Source organism: Salvia splendens, chromosome 15, assembly GCF_004379255.2.
Source record: "Salvia splendens isolate huo1 chromosome 15, SspV2, whole genome shotgun sequence".
NCBI classification, from domain to species: Eukaryota; Viridiplantae; Streptophyta; class Magnoliopsida; order Lamiales; family Lamiaceae; genus Salvia; species Salvia splendens.
The window spans coordinates 28,192,407-28,211,463 of record NC_056046.1 but is presented as its reverse complement, the minus strand read 5'-3'; the positions used below and the strand labels follow the sequence as shown (position 1 = coordinate 28,211,463).

Sequence of the window (19,057 nt, the reverse complement as noted above, 5' to 3'; positions counted from 1 at the left end):
GGATCTGAAATCACAGTGGGACCTTCGGGTCAAATCACATTGGGACCTTCGGGTCAATCATATTGGGACCTTCGGGTCAAACATATTGGGACCTTCGGGTCAAATCACAGTGGGACCTTCGGGTCAAATCATAATGGGACCTACGGGTCAATCATATTGGAAATCACGGGCAGATACTAGGCTTGACTGTTACAGAATAATAAACTGAATAGAGTGGCATATGCATACGAATATGAAATGGTTTGTTTTTAAATTATGTTATATATTGTTTCTTATTATATGTATTGATAAAAGAATATGCTTGATGTTTGTATCATGTGAGATTAAAGGTGAAAATTTGTATATACTGAGTTGTGGCTCATATAAACCACTAAATTTTTCAGGAATAAGATAGCAGTAAAGTTTTGACTGACGTGGGTCATAGGAACTCCACGCGTTATCAGGTTCGGCGGCTGAAGCATATTGGCAACCTTCTTCTCCTCATCTTTTTGCATGTAGATAAATGTATAGTATATAGAGTGGTGAGAGGGTTCCACTTCTGTGTAAAACGTTTTGAAATATGTACTTGATATATGTTGAATTTTAAAATTATATGATATGTGCGTCCTATGAATTATACACGTGCATTAATTGTTTTATGATAAGGGATTTATTTATTATAAGAGTATACGTCATAGGGGTTGAGGTATGACATTTAAGGTGGTATCAGAGCAGGGATACGGATCCCGCTGGGACATTGCATCTATGCATTGCGTATGATACGTATTGGTTATAAGTTGCATTTACATTTGAATTATCAGGAACATGGATATTCCTGAACATATGTCATCGAGGAGAGAAGGGTCAGCCGCCCCGCATAATCCATTAACTGCAGAAACATCTCATACACCGGTTGCATCATCTGAGGGTAGCCAGCCAATACATAGGAGGGTTGAACAAGAAGTACAGGGGCTAGAAATGAGACCAAGGGGTAGAAATTTCAAAGAACTACGAAAGATGGGAGCCGTTGACTTTGTTGGGACTATTGATCCTGCCGAGGCTGAGATATGGTTGAAGAGGACAGAGCGTGTGTTTAATCAGATGGGTTGTATAGCAGAAGAACGTTTTGATTACGCAGTGTCTCTTCTTCAGGGCGATGCTTACTATTGGTGGGAGACTGTCCCGCGAGCTATGATACATCCTCCAGTACCCAGTTGGGATGACTTCTTGAGAGAGTTCAGTGATAAGTATATGCCACCAGTGTATCGTGATGAGAAACAAAGAGAGTTTTTGTCCCTTAAACAAGGATCTATGTCAGTTGCAGATTATGAAGTGAAGTTTACGCAGCTTTCTCGTTATGCATCAGCATTGCTACCTACAGAACAAGATAAGTGTAGACGTTTTGAAGAAGGATTGATATATGAGATAAGAAGCAAAATCACACCTTCCGACCTTCGTACTTATAATGATCTACGTGCAGCGGCTATACGAGCAGAGAGACTAGTGAAAGAAAGACATGTCTATATTCAAAAACAAAAGAGGGGACCACCGGAGTATAGGGGTGAATCAAACTCGAGCATTTCAAAAAGGCCTAGTTTTTTTTCTTCGGCATCGAGTTTCAGTAGAGGAGGTCCATTGGGTCAACGAGGTGGACGTCCACCACCTTTCAGTTATGAGTGGGGACGAGGATCTGGTATGACAGCACGTGCACGACCTTTATGCGTGCACTGTGGACGACCACATACAGGGGAATGTCGAATAATTACAGGAGGTTGTTTTCACTGCGGACATCAAGGACACTATTATAGGGAATGCCCACTTCGGTCTAACAGGATATGAAGTGGAAGAGCAGCGTCGGAACCAACAGTACAGAATGTGCGAACCGCAGCATCGAGTGCAAGTATTAATCGAGGTCGTGGAAGAGGACAGACTATGAGTGCACCTATGGGTCGAGGGCGAGGTCAGTCAGAGGCATATGGATCTACACCCCGGGGACATGCTCGTGTGTTTGCTATGACACAGGAGGAGGCATCTAGAGCACCAGAGGTCATTACTGGTACACTTTATTTAGTTGATGTTATGATATATACATTGATAGATCTAGGATCTACTCATTCATTTATATCACCTGTCATCACATCACATATGCATAAAGAACCTGAACCTCTAGATCACAGACTAGGTGTACACACACCCTTGGGTGAAGTTATTTCAGTATATACAGTATATCGAGATTGTGCGGTGAGAATCAACTCAGTAGAACTATTGGCAGATTTGATTCCCTTGTTCATACATGATTTTGATATTATATTGGGTATGGATTGGTTGTCACGTCACCGGGCTAAGATAGATTGTTATGCTAAAGAAGTGGTAATAGAGTCACCAGGACGAGATCGAGTGATATTCTATGGCAATCGACAGATTGTTCCCTCCTGTCTTATATCTGCTACAAAGGTTTTTCAACTGATTCAAAGTGGATGTGAAGCATACCTTGCTCATGTTGTAGATTGTGCTACGGTTAATGATCAAGTTAAAGAAATTTCCATTGTTAAAGAATTTCCTGACGTTTTTCCTGAAGATTTACCTGGATTGCCACCTGATCGAGAAACAGAGGTCACTATTGAGTTGTTACCAGGTACTGCACCTATTTCAATTCCTCCTTATCGAATATCACCGATGGAGTTACAGGAGTTGAAGAAACAGTTACAAGAGTTGTTGGATAAGGGATTTATACGGCCTAGTGTTTCGCCTTGGGGAGCACCAGTGTTGTGAAAAAGAAAGACGGTACATTGCGACTTTGTATAGACTATTGGAAACTGAATCAAGCGACGGTGAAGAATAAATATCCATTGCCGAGAATAGAAGATTTGTTTGATCAACTTCAGGGTGCACAAGTGTTTTCAAAAATAGATCTCCGATCAGGGTACCATCAGTTGAAGATTGCTAAAGATGATACTCCGAAAACAGCCTTTCGAACTCGATACGGCCATTATGAGTTTTTGGTTATGCCTTTCGGATTGACGAATGCACCTGCAGCTTTTATGGCACTGATGAATAAAGTATTTCAACCATTTCTGGATCAGTTTGTGATTGTTTTTATCGACGACATATTGGTCTACTCGCGAAGTACAGAGGATCATGTTAATCACTTGCAGTCAGTATTACAAGTTCTACGAGATAAACAACTTTATGCAAAGTTGAATAAATGTGAGTTTTGGTTAGATCATGTGGTATTTTTGGGACACGTGGTGTCAGGTCGAGGAATAGAAGTGGATCCACATAAAATTGAAGCAATTATCAACTAGAAAGTGCCAACTACAGTCACAGAGGTTCGAAGCTTCTTGGGTATGGCTGGATACTATAGACGCTTTGTGGAAGGATTCTCAATTATTGCGGGATCAATGACGAAATTATTACGGAAGAATGTCCCTTTCATATGGAGTGAAGAATGTCAGAAGAGTTTTGATGAGTTGAAGCATCGATTGACTACAACACCCATATTGACTATTCCGACTGGTATAGGAGGATTCGTTGTGTACAATGATGCTTCTCGGCAGGGACTTGGTTGTGTTTTGATGCAAAATGGAAAGGTTGTTGCTTATGCGTCACGACAGCTAAGAGTGCATGAAGTTTCATATCCTGTTCATGATCTGGAATTGGCAGCTGTTGTTTTTGCTTTGAAGATTTGGCGTCATCATTTATATGGAGAAACTTTTCGAATCTTGACCGATCACAAGAGTTTAAAATATTTAATGAGTCAGAAGGAGTTGAATATGAGACAAAGACGGTGGATGGAGTTGCTTAAAGATTATGATTGTACCAATGAATACCATCCGGGGAAGGCAAATGTTGTTGCAGACGCGTTAAGTCGGAAGTCAAGCAGCATGGTAGCACACATGCAGATGACCCCATTATCAGAGTTGATTGCTCTTCGAAGTTTGAATGTAAGATTACAGCTAGATAGGAGTGAAGGGTTAATAGCGACTCTTGAAATCCGACCAGTGTTGAGACAACGAATTCAAGATGCTCAAATGAAAGATGAAAAGTTTGTAGAGTTTATTAATGAGATACGAAAAGGTAAAGACACACCGTTCATTCTACAAGATGATACATTGATGTTTGGCACTAGATTGTGTGTACCAGATGTTGATAATCTTCGGAGAGAGATTCTAGATGAGGCACATAATGCTCCTTATGCAATGCACCCAGGAACAACAAAGATGTATCATACTATGAGGCAACATTATTGGTGGCCAAAGATGAAGAAAGAAGTGGCAGAATTTGTTTCAAAGTGTTTGACGTGTCAACAGGTAAAAGCAGAACATCAAGCACCTGCCGGTTTATTGAAACCTTTATCTATTCCAGTTTGGAAATGGGAGCGTATCACGATGGATTTTGTAACGGGTTTACCAAGGACATAGAAAGGGAATGATGCTAGTTGGATTATTGTAGATAGATTAACTAAATCAGCACATTTCTTGCCTATACGATGGGGTTGTTCGTTAGACCAGTTGGCTGAAATGTACGTGAGGGAAGTAGTACGCTTGCATGGTATTCCGATATCCATTGTATCAGACAGAGATCCGCGATTCACATCCCGATTTTGGGAAAGTTTTCAGACAGCCATGGGAACCCGACTACATTTTAGTACTGCTTTTCATCCCCAGACAGATGGTCAGTCAGAACGAACTATTCAGACGTTAGAAGAAATGCTCCGTGCTTGTGTTATTGATTTTCAGGGTTCATGGGATAAGTATATTCCGCTGATAGAGTTTGCTTATAACAACCAATATCACAGCAGTATTGGAATGGCACCGTATGAAGCATTGTATGGCAGAAAATGCAGAAGTCCGGTATATTGGGACAAAGAAGGCTTGGAGATTCTAGAAGGACCAGAAATTATCCAGGAAACTGTTCCTAAGATTGATATTATTAAAAGCAGATTGAAGGCGACACAAGACAGACAGAAGAGTTATTATCAACATCGGAAGGAGATGGAATATGAGGTTGGAGATAAAGTTTTCTTGCGAGTCTCACCTTGGAAAGGAGTAATGCAATTTGGACATAAAGGTAAGCTGAGTCCTCGTTATATTGGGCCATATGATATTGTCGAAAAAGTTGGACCGTTAGCGTACAGGTTAGCTTTACCTCCAGAGTTAGAACATATTCATAATGTTTTTCATGTCAGCATGCTTCGACGTTATCGGTCTGATCCGTCACATGTTCTGAAAGATCATGATATACAGATTTCTGAGAATCTGAGTTACATAGAGGAACCAGTTAATATTGTAGACCGACAGGTTAAACAATTGCGAAGAAAAGAGATCCCAATGGTTAAAGTAAATTGGCGGAATCACAGGGTCGAAGAGGCTACTTGGGAAACTGAAGAAAAAATGAGAAATAACTATCCACATCTGTTTACGGGTTGGTGATTTTATTGGATGCATTGACTCATGGGGAAAGCGAATTTTGAGGACAAAATTCTTAAAGAAGGGAAGAATTGTGACATCTCTAACCCGAAACATGCATCATTTTTGCATATTAACATATTTATTTAATTATAGTGTCATGGAATATTAAGCGGATATCATAGATAGTAATATTTTAGGTTATGATTCTTGAAAATAAAAATATATATAGTAATAAAATCAATTAGGTATATTATATAATATTCCTTTAAAAACTAAATAATTATTCTAAATGCATGTGTGTAATAGCGTGTGCATGTGTACTAACGTAAACGAGTGCATGGAATTATGGAAGTATTTAAGTATTTTGTTACATTAATATATATATATGTATATATGTCCTTATGCACATAGGCATAAACCTAAATATGTACAATCTCCTAATGTGACACGTATCACTAGGATTAACTATATACATGCCATTTGGATTGCTCATATTTTAATTAATAGCCATAAGTCGGCAAGTGGCCGACGTGAACCTTGATATATGATTGTACATATTTATACAAAAGGAAAGAAAAAAAGAATGAAGAGTATAGAGAAGATAGTCGAGAAAGATGAAGAGAGCTCTTGTACAATTATTTAGTGAGTCTTAGAGGTAAGCTTAAGATACAAATTGAATTTAAAATAGCTATTGTACACGAATTAATTTCAATTTCATTCTAGTATATATATATTTTTTTAAGTTTCTAATCTTAAGATGATAATGTTTAATCAGTTAAAACTAAAGAAAAAGTAATTTTTTTTTTCAATGTCGAAACTCGCTTCTAATATATTTAATTTGGATTCCATATTCAAATATTAAGTTTTAGGCTATCATCTTGAATATGAGCACCCTAGAATTATGTAATGTGTGGAATATCCTTTAACTTAAATTTACTAAGCATATTACGGTTACTGTTAGGTCTAAAGCATAATTTTTGGATAAAGCATAAAAGTAGAATTTAATAAACCGCCATGCTATCAAATGGAACTAGGAATTATCTTTTAGGTAGATAGTGTGTGTGCATCACAATGAGATAGTAGACATACTATAATTTTTCTTCCTTGTGTAAAGATGAATTTATTCAGGAGAAATGCTTAGTGAGAATAACTCTATCCATATTGGATTTGCTGATTGTAGATTAAGATTGATGTTTAGTGTGACTGGGTCCTGAGAGGATCTGCTCTTAAATTCTTCTAGCCCCTAGTTTAGCATTTGCAATATAAATATAGTTGATATCATAAGCTAAAGCCCGATTACCATTATACAATAAACAATGTATATCTAATAACTATCTAAACATATTGAGGAAGAAAGAAAATGCGTTGGTAGGTATACTTATTTAAATGTTTTTGTTATATAGGAGCAAGGCATGAGTGAGAAACTCGAATGAGTACTCGATCAGATTATCTATCTTAATCAGGTGTGTATAAATCACACTTTTAGTTTTACAGGTGTTATACTGTTGATTGTTATATGTTGAATGAGAGTGAATTATTGGATTATATGATGTGAAATTGATATGATTATGAATTATTTGATTTTGATGGTCGAATATGATATGAATATTTGATTGCTGAAATGGACATGTTTGGTTAGATATATTGGATAATTTGATGGAATATGATATGGATATGTTATTGGTGCAAATGATGTGTTCATGATACCGATTATGTGAATCATTGGATTATAGAGGATCTGTGACGGTTTTGCCCTGGATCTGAAATCACAGTGGGACCTTCGGGTCAAATCACATTGGGACCTTCGGATCAATCATATTGGGACCTTCGGGTCAAACATATTGGGACCTTCGGGTCAAATCACAGTGGGACCTTCGGGTCAAATCATAATGGGACCTATGGGTCAATCATATTGGAAATCCCGGGCAGATACCAGGCTTGACTGTTACAGAATAATAAACTGAATAGAGTGGCATATGCATACGAATATGAAATGGTTTGTTTTTAAATTATGTTACATATTGTTTCTTATTATATGTATTGATAAAAGAATATGCTTGATGTTTCTATCATGTGAGATTAAAGGTGAAAATTTGTATATACTGAGTTGTGGCTCATATAAACCACTAAATTTTTCAGGAATAAGATAGCAGTAAAGTTTTGACTGACGTGGGTCATAGGAACTCCACGCGTTATCAGGTTCGGCGGCTGACGCATATTGGCAACCTTCTTCTCCTCATCTTTTTGCATGTAGATAAATGTATAGTATATAGAGTGGTGAGAGGGTTCCACTTCTGTGTAAAACGTTTTGAAATATGTACTTGATATATGTTGAATTTTAAAATTATATGATATGTGCGTCCTATGAATTATACACGTGCATTAATTGCTTTTATGATAAGGGATTTATTTATTATAAGAGTATACGTCATAGGGGTTGAGGTATGACATTTAAGGTGGTATCAGAGCAGGGATACGGATCCCGCTGGGACATTGCATCCATGCATTGCGTATGATACGTATTGGTTATAAGTTGCATTTACATTTGAATTATCAGGAACATGGATATTCCTGAACATATGTCATCGAGGAGAGAAGGGTCAGCCGCCCCGCATAATCCATTAACTGCAGAAACATCTCATACACCGGTTGCATCATCTGAGGGTAGCTAGCCAATACATAGGAGGGTTGAACAAGAAGTACAGGGGCTAGAAATGAGACCAAGGGGTAGAAATTTCAAAGAACTACGAAAGATGGGAGCCGTTGACTTTGTTGGGACTATTGATCCTGCCGAGGCTGAGATATGGTTGAAGAGGACAGAGCGTGTGTTTAATCAGATGGGTTGTATTGCAGAAGAACGTTTTGATTACGCAGTGTCTCTTCTTCAGGGCGATGCTTACTATTGGTGGGTGACTGTCCCGCGAGCTATGATACATCCTCCAGTACCCAGTTGGGATGACTTCTTGAGAGAGTTCAGTGATAAGTATATGCCACCAGTGTATCGTGATGAGAAACAAAGAGAGTTTTTTTCCTTTAAACAAACGCCCTCGCCCAAGTCAGAAGGATAAAGGGAAAGGGAAGCAGCCTGCAAAGAAATTTGAAGGCGAATGCTTCAAATGTGGCAAAAACTGGTCACTTTGCCAAAGACTGCCGCAACAGGAAGAAGAAGTCGGCAGCCCACGTCATTGAGAATGAGTTCAAAGACTGGGATGAAAGCGACCTCATTGCTATGGTCACTGAAGAAGCCAACTTGATTGAAAACAAGGGAGGCTGGTACATCGACACTGGAGCAACTGCTAATGTTTGTGCCGATAGGAGTAAGTTTTCAACTTACAGTCCTGTTGATGGGAGGAAGATCAACATGGGGAATCAAGCATCCTCCGAAGTCCTTGGCATTGGAAATGTGATCCTCATGATGACGTCTGGTGTCACAATAACACTGAAGGATGTGCTGCATGTCCCGGACATCCGCAAGAACCTAGTGTCAGGATCAATACTAGTTAATAAGGGGTTTAAACTTGTATTTGAGTCTGATAGGTTTGTATTGTATAAGTTTGGAAAATCCCTCGGAAAAGGTTATGTAACCGACGGGCTTTTCAAACTTAGTGTGGCAACTCGCAGTGTTGCAAAGCCATTGGCTAATAATAAAACATCTACTTCCTCTTACTTGACTGAGTGTTCAAATTTGTGGCATTGTAGATTGAGACATGTAAATTGAAAAGCCATTAAAAGATTAGTGAATTTAGATTTACTAAAGGCTAATGAAGTGGATACCCAAGATAAATGTGAAATTTGTCTTGAAGCAAAAATGACTAAGTTGTCATTTCACTCGGTGGAACGAAGTACAAAACCCCTTGAATTAATTCACACAGACGTATGTGATTTAAAGATGGTGTAAACTAGATGTGGAAAAAAGTATTTTATCACTTTCATAGATGATTGTAAAAGGTATTGCTACATTTATCTTTTAAGAAGTAAAGATGAAGCAATAGAAGCGTTCAAAAATTATAAGAAAGAAGTTGAGAATCAACTTGGTTGTAAAATCAAAACGATTCGAAGCGACAGAGGAGGCGAATATATGCCCCGTTTGAGGAGTTATGCAAAGCAAGTGGTATAATTCATCAAACGACTGCACCATATTCACACAATCTAAGTTATGCTAAGCAAGTGGTAAAAAGTACTTTATCACTTTCATAGATGATTGTACAAGGTATTGCTACATTTATCTTTGGGCTTGGTTCTTGGGCTTGTCCCTGGATCCAGACTTAATGTTTTGGACCACCTAAGTTTTGGGCGGCAGCCTGATCAACTTGGCATGCTGCGCCTTGATCAGCAGTTTGATCAACTCGGCCTGCTGCGCCTTGAGCGATGGCTTCAGTAGCCTGATCAACTCGACCTGCTCTGTCTTGAGCGATGGCTTGATCAAGTCGAAGTCCACATGTGACGGTTGAACTAGGGCGTGTACAGCGTCTAGATTCAAAGTCGACCACTCCAGCTTTCAAACTCGTAACGGCCGGCGGTTACAGCCCCGCCATAATGAGCCATGATGACAGCCATCAAGGCTGAGTTGACCCCAGCAGTGGACCAAGCCTATAAATAGGCTAGTCATTCTTTGCATTAGGAATAGAGCACAATCAGAACAACATACTCACAAGCATCATACTCTCTGCATAGTCTTTCTTTCCGAAGCTCTGCCCTCTCCTCCATCCAGTTCGCCGGATCTCTGTTGATTGCGGTGCTGCTTCACCAGAGACGTAGCCGTTTTATCTTTGGGGACGACAAGCCAAACCGAGAGCACTACCGGGGCGTATCTCGTCTTGCGGAAAGATGACTCCTCGACTCGGCTAAACTCTTTTACGGTTTTACAGTATCGATTTCATTGTAATTTTCAATTTTAGTTCTTCCTTCTTGGGTTGTATTACGCCCGGTATTGTTTATCTCTTGTAATTCCAGCATTATCCCCAACAAAGAAATGAAGAACGGAGGTTTGGTCCAGACAACAACTTCATCCAACGTCACCCTTGGTATTTGGCACCATGTACAGGGGTGTAGTTAGGAATGCACAAACCGGACCGCCGGTTCCAGGGACGGAGCCAGAAAATAATCTCAAGATGGGCAAAAATATGTATAGGGAAAGTTTAGAAGAATTAAGAAGGGGCATTTAGTGAATCAAGGGTGTAAATTAGCAAACATCATAGATATGTATATGTATGTAGGAAAATTTGAGGAGGGGCATATGCCCCACCTGCCAATGCATTGGATCCGTCCCTGGCCGGTTCGGAACCGCCGGTTCATGAACCGACCGGCGCCGGCGGTTCGGCGGTTCAAGCCGGCCGGTTCAGGTTCAGATTTATCGCGAACCGGAACCGGCGGTTCACCGGTTCAAACCGCCGGTTCATAACATTAAAAAAAATTATTATTTATAAAAATCAACTTTTATATATAAAAATCAGTTTTCACAAATAAATCAATACAATAATTTCATAATAGCCCATATTTATTTATTTGGGCTATGATTCTAAGAACCATTCTTGGTTGTTTCTCTTTTATAGAGACATCCTTGAATATTTTGTGTTTCACTTTCAATGTGAGACAAAATATGTTGAAATATTTTCTTGTATAACTACATGTTTAGATCATTCATTCATCTTTTTCTAATGTAGGATACAAAACTTTCTTTTGTTTTCTACTTTTCTTTATTTTTTACTACATTTATTTATTCATTAACTTTATCTTTATTTTTGTTATGATTCATTTTCTAAGACAAATTTATAGATAATAATAGAATCAAATAGAATAGTTCAATTAAATTTGATTATTGCATGTTGCTCATAATTTGTATATTTATAGAATGTGGGTGTGTTCAAATAATAATAATAATTGGATTTAAATGTGCTCATTTTTAATAATTCTAAGAAACCATTATTGGTTGTTTCTCTTTTATAGAGACATCCTTGAATATTTTTTGTTTCACTTTCAATGTGGGACAAAACATGTTGAAATATTTTATTTTATAACTACATGTTTAGATCATTCATTCATCTTTTTCCAATGTGGGATACAAAACTTTCTTTGGTTTTCTACTTTTCTTTATTTTTTACTACATTTTATTATTCACTAACTTTATCTTTATTTTTGTTATGATTCTTTTTCTAAGACAAATTTATAGATAATAATAGCATCAACTAGAATAGTTTAATTAAATTTGAATGTTGCATGTTGTTAATAATTTGTATATTTATAGAATGTGAACGTGTTCAAATAATTAGATTTAAATGTAAGTATGTTGCTAATTTTTCTGAATATATTGATTAAAATGTGAAAAAAATAACAATTAATATAATTGGTATAATAATGATAAAAATAGATAGCTAAAGAATGATTTGTTTAGTGGTATAATATAGTTTATATATTTATATATTAGTAGTAAACTAATAGTATGATTTTGTATAATAGTTGTTATTCTAATAGATGTAGTATAATTTATATAAATAAAATTATTATTTGTGAATATATTCTTGATAGATAAGAATAAACAATTATTGAGTAATATGATTTGTACATAGATAAATAATTATTCATATTATAGTTATCACTAGATTAATACAATTTGTATAATAATTATTCTCTTAATGTGTATAATGATATTTATTAGTTAATATACACATAAACTTATACACAAACAAATCGATAATGATAAAGAATTAAAGAATAATACTTTATGTAATTATATTTGTTGTTAAGTTGTAATAATAGAAGATAGTTAAGATATAAACTAATGTAAACAAAGATGATGGAGATGTATCATGTAGTTATAAATAAGGAGTTTTATCCCACATTGAAAGAAAGAGCAACACATACAAGAACATGTAGCTATAAAATAGAATCATCCAGTACACTCTCTTTCAATCCAAAGGCTCAAGTCCAACATTAGGTGTAAATTGTAACTTATAAGTTGTGGCTTGTGACTTGTAGTCTCGTTGAAATAAACACTAAAACGAGAAGAAAGAAAAATTTTGAACCGCCGAACAGGCCCGGAACCGGCGGTTTTGAACCGCCTCTTGAACCGACGGTTTTTGAACAGTGTGCACGCCTAGGTGTAGTGACTGATGCTCATGTATGTTCCAAAACTACATTTAATGCAAGAATATAGTGTTGAATGTACACCCTTTGTCCTCAAATTTATGACTCATTTTTTTGCCATTTCATGAGGTCCACCTTATTTCCATTTACTTTTTTCCATTTAGATTAATATACCTTACCATTCAGCTAAATTATTGCATTCACATTCTATTATAAAATCGATATATAAATGAGTTCTACTTCTTTCTCATAAAATCAAACAATTTCTAAAATTCGTGTCGAATCTAGGATAGATGGGGGACGGGACGGGACGGAGGGAGCAGTAATTTCGGGGTTGATCCAAAGGGGATAACAATCAAGTTATTAATGGCTAACATAATTAGTGAAATTAATGATACTATATGGCAGTGAAGTGAAATACTCAAAATCGCATCAACACAGAAGTACGAATTAAGCAACAGCTGAACGCTTCAGTTAATGGTGCTCACGTTTTTCCAGGCGGCATTGTTCTTCGCTGTCTTCCTCAATTCGACCAACTGCTAACTGTTCGACGAAATGCCTGAACGATGCTATCTCTCACAGCTCACGCCCAAATCCCAACCTCAAACATCTGCGTCGCTTGCTTCAACTCTCGTCTCTCCCCCGTCCTCATTTTCGTGTCGAACTCCAACAAATTCCTAAACTTCAGTTTCCAGTTGAACGAAGAGAGGCGAGCGCTCAAATCAGGGATTAATCTCGACAGGTCTTGGTGTTGCGGGTCCCACCAGGGCGACGGAGAAGTGGAATTGGAGGCGGAGATAATGAATTTCATGGCGAAGTCGGAGAAACCTTCCATGTTCCCGACGAAGGAGGAGTTGGTGAGAGCTGGGAGATTCGATTTGGTGAGAGCTATAAAGAAGAGAGGCGGGTGGTATTCTCTTGGTTGGGACGACAAAAATGCGGAGGAAACAACCGATTCTGATATTGCAGAGTTCCACAGGAGAATTGAGAGTTGTAATCAGAGTGCTTCCTCGAGTTTCTTTGGTGATGGTATCGTAAACCCTAGTTCGCAGCTCCCTGGTTCATCCTTATTGGAAACATCACAGTTAGATTTCTTTCTTTCTTCTTCCTTTTTTTTCCTGTGAATTTCTGGATAATGTGTTATTTTGTCCTTTTCTATTTTCTCAAATGTTATTGTTTTCTTTGGATATTCTATTATCTGTAGAGTTTCTACTTTCAGTAACATTAATTGAAAAAACATTACAAAAAACAAGAAAGAAAGAAAGAACGAAAGAAATCCGAGTTCTGCAATTATCGTTATCCGTTATTTAATGCTATAAACAAGGAAGCAAAAATATTATTGGGAAAAATGATAATACCTGCTTATACTGTACTTGCCATTTCTGGAGCTTAGTAAGTTAGTTCTCTGGATATAACCATTATATACATGTTTCTTTTTTTTATGGTGTAGGCAACTTGCTGCTGATGTGGACTCGGGGATTGATGGAATATTGAGTAGATTGGAGAAGCAGAGGAACAATGAGTACTCGGGTATCAAGTTAGGGGAAGATGGGTATGAAGCTCAAACCAAAAGTGAAGATGAGGGAAACGACATGCATTCAGATACCCCCTTAGGTTTCAGTAAGTTTTTTCTTGCTGGTATGTAATATGGTAGCCCAAGTTTAGAAGAATTAGGGGCACACAATATACTTTTATCTTGTTTCTAGTTCTTGCAATTGCAATTTAAAGTTTGGGATTTGGCACTTCTAAATTTGTAAAGGTGGGAAGGATCATGAAGAAAACATCAGACCAAGGCCTGCTTACAACATTAGTCATTATACTGAACCAGAAACTTGGAGAAGTTGGCTGGATAGACGAGCAGGGTTCCCACTTACGGAGTTTGAAGGTGCTTTAATGTTCTTTCCTTTTTAGGCAGAAGTGCTTAAAATGTTATTTTTTTTTGAATCAGTGTATTTTTATGGTTCCAGTTTTCTCTTATTGGTGTTTGAACCCTTAATATGCAGCTGCAGAGATTTCATTTGAAAAAAATCCTGCTGATACTAATAAAGAGAGCTATCATGATGGAATAACTGTAACCACTAAGGAATATGCTGAAGACATGGATGAACACAAAGAGATCAATTACAATGAAATACAAACTCGTCTTCAGGATCTAGAATCTGAGCTCACAACAGCTCTTCGCTCCATTAGATCTGAACGGGAAGATAGTATTTCGAAAGAGGTGCTGTAACTTTCACTTTTGTCGTTTATTTGACGTGCAGTGGTTCATCCATATGAGTTACTGAATTGCGTTAATTAATGAACTAGAAGCAATGTCATCTTAAGTGATAAGTCGAGTTTTGTATATTTTGTACACCATAGTATATATCAGAACTAGAATAATTTGAAGAACGTAAGTTTGCCCCTCAGACCCAAATTACAGAGACAAACATTTCCAAGCTCCAACTCCTTAATTATATCTGCTAAAAGGTTTGAGGATTTCATTTTCATCAATGCACCTTTCTTTTCAAGGTAACTGGAGGTTCTACTGATTTGCAGTCTCTTTCTGATGCTGTGGAGTTCCAAGAGAATGAAGTCATGAGTGCGAAACAGCGACTAAGGTCACTAAGAGCAAAGCTGGCTGTAGTAGAGGGGAAAATGACATTAGCGAGAATGTACGACACTCGTATATTTGATAGTATATAGCTGCAACTAGCTTATATATCAATCTGTTTTTCACAGTGAAGCACAAAAGATAATAGAAGTGAAGAAGAGACGGATAGGTGATGCTCGTAGATCTTTGCAACTTCTTCGAACCACCTCCATAGTATGGCCTAATTCAGCCGCAGAGGTATCCTTAGTAGGCTCTTTTGATGGCTGGACAACTCAGGTTAGATATTTTTTTATATGTTGAAAGCTCCTTGTCATTGGAGCTCACTTTTTCTTGGAGTTCGGTTGAGTAACTTGAGTTTAAACTTTCATCCTATCACTATCGTATTCTTTTTAATTCCAATATAATTCTTTTGGTTCCTCATGTCATGCAAACTGTAATTAGGCTGGCTGCCAAGCAATATTTTTTATTGATCTAGCTTGCTTAATACTGTTATTGGGTCCGACCAAAATGAATCATAAGCTTGATGTTGAACACTTCCATATGTGGGTAATTCCATTTGCCACTATGAGATATTGAAAGTAGAAGCTCTAGAGAGGGCATTGGATGTGTGAGAATCCAAACATAACCTCGTGATGCCATAAGAAATAATATTGCAACCTACCATTTGCAGTTGCAACTTACCCATATAATGTGCAAAATTTTGACAAAATACATAGTACACTCGTCTTTCCGCCTCGTGAAATTTTTTACCCCTGAATTCTTTCCGATTCCCATGTAATGCATTTCCTTTGAAACTGTGTTGACATATTCTGATTGGTAATATTGGGACTTTGTTGACTTTGTTCGTTTACTTTTATTAGTTCTAAACTGCAAGCAAGCGTTAGCATTTGTTTGTCGGGCGTATTGTTTATGAAATATAGAACAATGTCATGCATGCCCATCGTTCATTAGTTTGGTCAAAAGTTCCATCTACAGCAGTTGCAATGGACTTTAGACTAGCCATTGTGGATAAGTGATAGGTGTTATGGATTTGATGTGATGCAGAGAAGGATGCGGAGATCAAAGTCAGGCATGTTCTCGATAACCCTGAAGCTGTATCCGGGCAGATACGAGGTAAGGTTGTTGGAACAACTTGATTACCTTACTTGATACTTAAAATGTTTGTCATTATCTTGCAGATCAAATTCATAGTTGATGGAAAATGGAAACTCGATCCTCTGCGCCCTATCGTTAACAACAATGGACATGAAAATAACCTTTTCATTGTTACATGAATCTGTACAGAATTTATGGCAGTTCTAAGTAGAAAGATGCACCAAAAAACTGGTTGGTATACTGTTTGTAAGCTCTAGGAAATTCATTTCGATTCTTTCTAGTGTTTTTTTTGGTGGAGATGTATTGTGTGGTGATGCACACATTTTTGAGATTCTTTTATAAGGTAATCTTAGTAATGTTGCATTTTACTAGCTTGTTAAGTCATTATTTATTAATTAATTGTAATAATTTAGGTGAAAAAGGCCAGTCCTCTTGTATTGGTGAAATAAACGATGAAAATTGGATTTGTACCTCGATTAATCCCCTCAATCTTGTTTCTTGTGGCCTTGCTAATGGCTTCATTAATCAACACCCCAAATCCATTTCATTTCCTAGTCTTGAATGGCTTCTCTTTTATTCCACTCCACATCCCTTTCAGTTTCAGCAGCATCTTGTTTAAAATACAAAAAGCTTCTAATCTCAGTTCCAAGAATCAACTCCTTTACACTCCCACGCGCCGCCGTCACAAAGCCAGAATCTCTCATGTTATTTCCGTCTTTCCTCCATCCAGGCCGCCTCAAAATTGCTGCCGTTGGAGCTCTATCGGATGATTTTATTGGAAAAGTCGAAAAGGATGAATCTTTGTGGATGTTGGAAGAGAAATGGGTGAAATTTGTCTTCTGGGTTGTGTTGTTTGCGTCGGTGTCTCTTGGATTGCATGCATTGTGTGGAGATGCGAGAGCTGCAGTTGCTGACAGCATCAGGGGTTCTGGCTTTGGCGTAAAGGTGGCTAAAGCTCTGCGGGCTTCGAGTTGGCCCGATGAAGCCGTTGTCTTCGCCCTAGCTACGCTGCCAGTGATCGAGCTCCGTGGTGCTATCCCGGTTGGTTATTGGTTGCAACTCCACCCAGTTTTTCTCACAGTCTTGTCTGTTCTTGGGTACGTATCTATAATACTATTTTATGCCAACAAATATATTAGGTTCATTTTTCCTTCTGGTCTTAGAGATATGTGGTGTGTGAATATTTATATACAGTACATGATTCGATCTTGGTTGGTAATCAGAATTTTCAAAAATGGAAAGTTCGACACAATTAGGATTCTTTTGGAAAATTTGATGCAGTTACTAATTCATGATCTAGCATGTACAGAATGAAAACTTCATTCTCGATTCTACGAGAATTTTTATGAAAGCCTTTCATTTGCTTCTCTTCGATGGAAGTTTGATTTTCCCAGAATGTATCCTAATTTTTGGCCTAATTCTTCTTCATCTAATAAAAGAAGGTGTATATTTGATGAAAATTCTAATGCAAATGACAGGAACATGGTCCCTGTCCCCTTCATCATACTATACCTGAAGAAAGTTGCAGCTTTTCTAACTACAAAGAATGAAGCTGCTTCTCGTTTATTGGACATGCTACTCGACAAGGCCAAACACAAGGCAGCTCCAGTGAAAGAATTCCAGTGGATTGGCTTGATGCTATTTGTAGCAGTGCCATTTCCCGGAACTGGTGCTTGGACCGGAGCCTTCATTGCATCCATACTGGACATGCCCTTCTGGCCAGCTCTCACTGCAAATCTCGTTGGCGTCATCCTAGCCGCCCTTGTCGTAAACTTACTGGTTAATCTCGGACTCAAGTATGCTGTTGTCTCTGCTATTATTCTACTTGTCGCCTCCACCTTCATCTGGAGCATCCTCCGCGCCCTCAAGAAGTCGTTCGGATGATCCATATTACTATGAGGATTCCATTCCATGCTTCTCAACACGTTAATCATACCATGCTTCCTACTAACAAACTTATAGTACTCCATGAGATATTTATGTGTAGTTGAAATGTACCTCACGAAATGGCTATATATAGATAAGCATCCCTTTCGCAAGTGTGAGAAATGGATTAGTTACTTGTATGTTATGTTGTTTGCTCATGACTTTCTTATTGCAATGAAATGTATATATGGATTGTCTATGTGTGTTTCAGCTTAGTTTGAAGGTTTTAGGGTAAGTGCTATCAGTGCTAGGCAACCAATCATATAAATCATGGATTTGTGATCTCGAAAAATATGTGACTCAAACATTCGATCTATTCGTTGGAGTAGAAGCATCTTACCAATTGAGATATGCTTACATTATTGCGAGAATGAAATCTTTAGCTAAATTAGGACACTACTTTTTAGTTCTCTTAATTGTTAGTACGAGACTACAAGAGTAGTATGATTAAATAGTTTAAGAGGCTTGTTGTTCAACTCTTCTTCTATTCTCGGATCTCTTTAGTTCCAACCTATTGCCATCATGATAGCTAAGAACATCAGTGGGAATAGGACAGAATTTTAATATAGACAACAAAGAAATCTACTAGTGGAGGTATGCAATTGCAAGCTATCATCGTATCATTGGAGATCGTTACATGTTATCGTTTTCTTCTCTAATTTTTTATCTATCTCCTGAATATATGCATATGCTTATTCATAATACTCCCCTTATCGTAGAAATAAGTCATTTGAAAACAATACGAGTTTTAATACATACTACTTCCTTCGTCCACCAAAAATAGACAAGGTTATGAATAGAGATGTCAATCGGACCAGCTCACCGGGTTTCGGGCCAACCCTTTTCGGGTTGCGGGTCAATCGGGTGCGGGCTAATCGAGTTATGATTTTTCCGGGTTATAAAAGTTCAACCATAACCTGAAAAGCTCGGATTTCGGGCTAGCCATCGGGTTAATCAAGTTGCTACGGGT

General features: G+C 37.8%; 3 protein-coding genes across 8 annotated transcripts; all 3 read left to right on the top strand.

Moving 5' to 3' along the window:
• Positions 1 to 804: 804 nt before the first annotated feature.
• Positions 805 to 1,818, top strand: LOC121766960. Its single transcript, XM_042163187.1, has one exon. It carries the CDS (start codon positions 805 to 807, stop codon positions 1,816 to 1,818), a length of 1,014 nt encoding a protein of 337 aa, XP_042019121.1.
• An 11,040-nt stretch (positions 1,819 to 12,858) lies between these two features.
• On the top strand, positions 12,859 to 17,025 carry LOC121766313 (protein PTST homolog 2, chloroplastic-like). 6 transcript variants are annotated; one of them, XR_006042971.1, is made up of 9 exons: positions 12,861 to 13,557; positions 13,924 to 14,111; positions 14,233 to 14,358; positions 14,477 to 14,694; positions 14,985 to 15,127; positions 15,195 to 15,342; positions 16,111 to 16,179; positions 16,245 to 16,392; positions 16,892 to 17,025. XR_006042971.1 is itself a non-coding variant. In XM_042162568.1 (8 exons), the coding sequence occupies exons 1-8, from the start codon at positions 13,040 to 13,042 to the stop codon at positions 16,338 to 16,340; spliced, it is 1,500 nt and encodes a 499-aa protein (XP_042018502.1). In that variant the 5' UTR covers positions 12,859 to 13,039; the 3' UTR covers positions 16,341 to 16,529. The 6 variants fall into 6 exon arrangements, 5 of the variants coding, with proteins under 5 accessions (XP_042018502.1, XP_042018504.1, XP_042018501.1 ...); XM_042162568.1 differs by lacking the exon at positions 16,892 to 17,025 and having other exon boundaries at positions 12,859 to 13,557; positions 14,483 to 14,694; positions 16,245 to 16,529; XM_042162570.1 differs by lacking the exon at positions 16,892 to 17,025 and having other exon boundaries at positions 12,860 to 13,557; positions 13,924 to 14,093; positions 14,483 to 14,694; positions 16,245 to 16,529.
• On the top strand, positions 16,723 to 18,045 carry LOC121766959. The gene is made up of 2 exons (XM_042163185.1): positions 16,723 to 17,258; positions 17,640 to 18,045. Exons 1-2 carry the CDS (start codon positions 16,723 to 16,725, stop codon positions 18,043 to 18,045), a joined length of 942 nt encoding a protein of 313 aa, XP_042019119.1.
• The last annotated feature ends 1,012 nt before the right edge of the window (positions 18,046 to 19,057 follow it).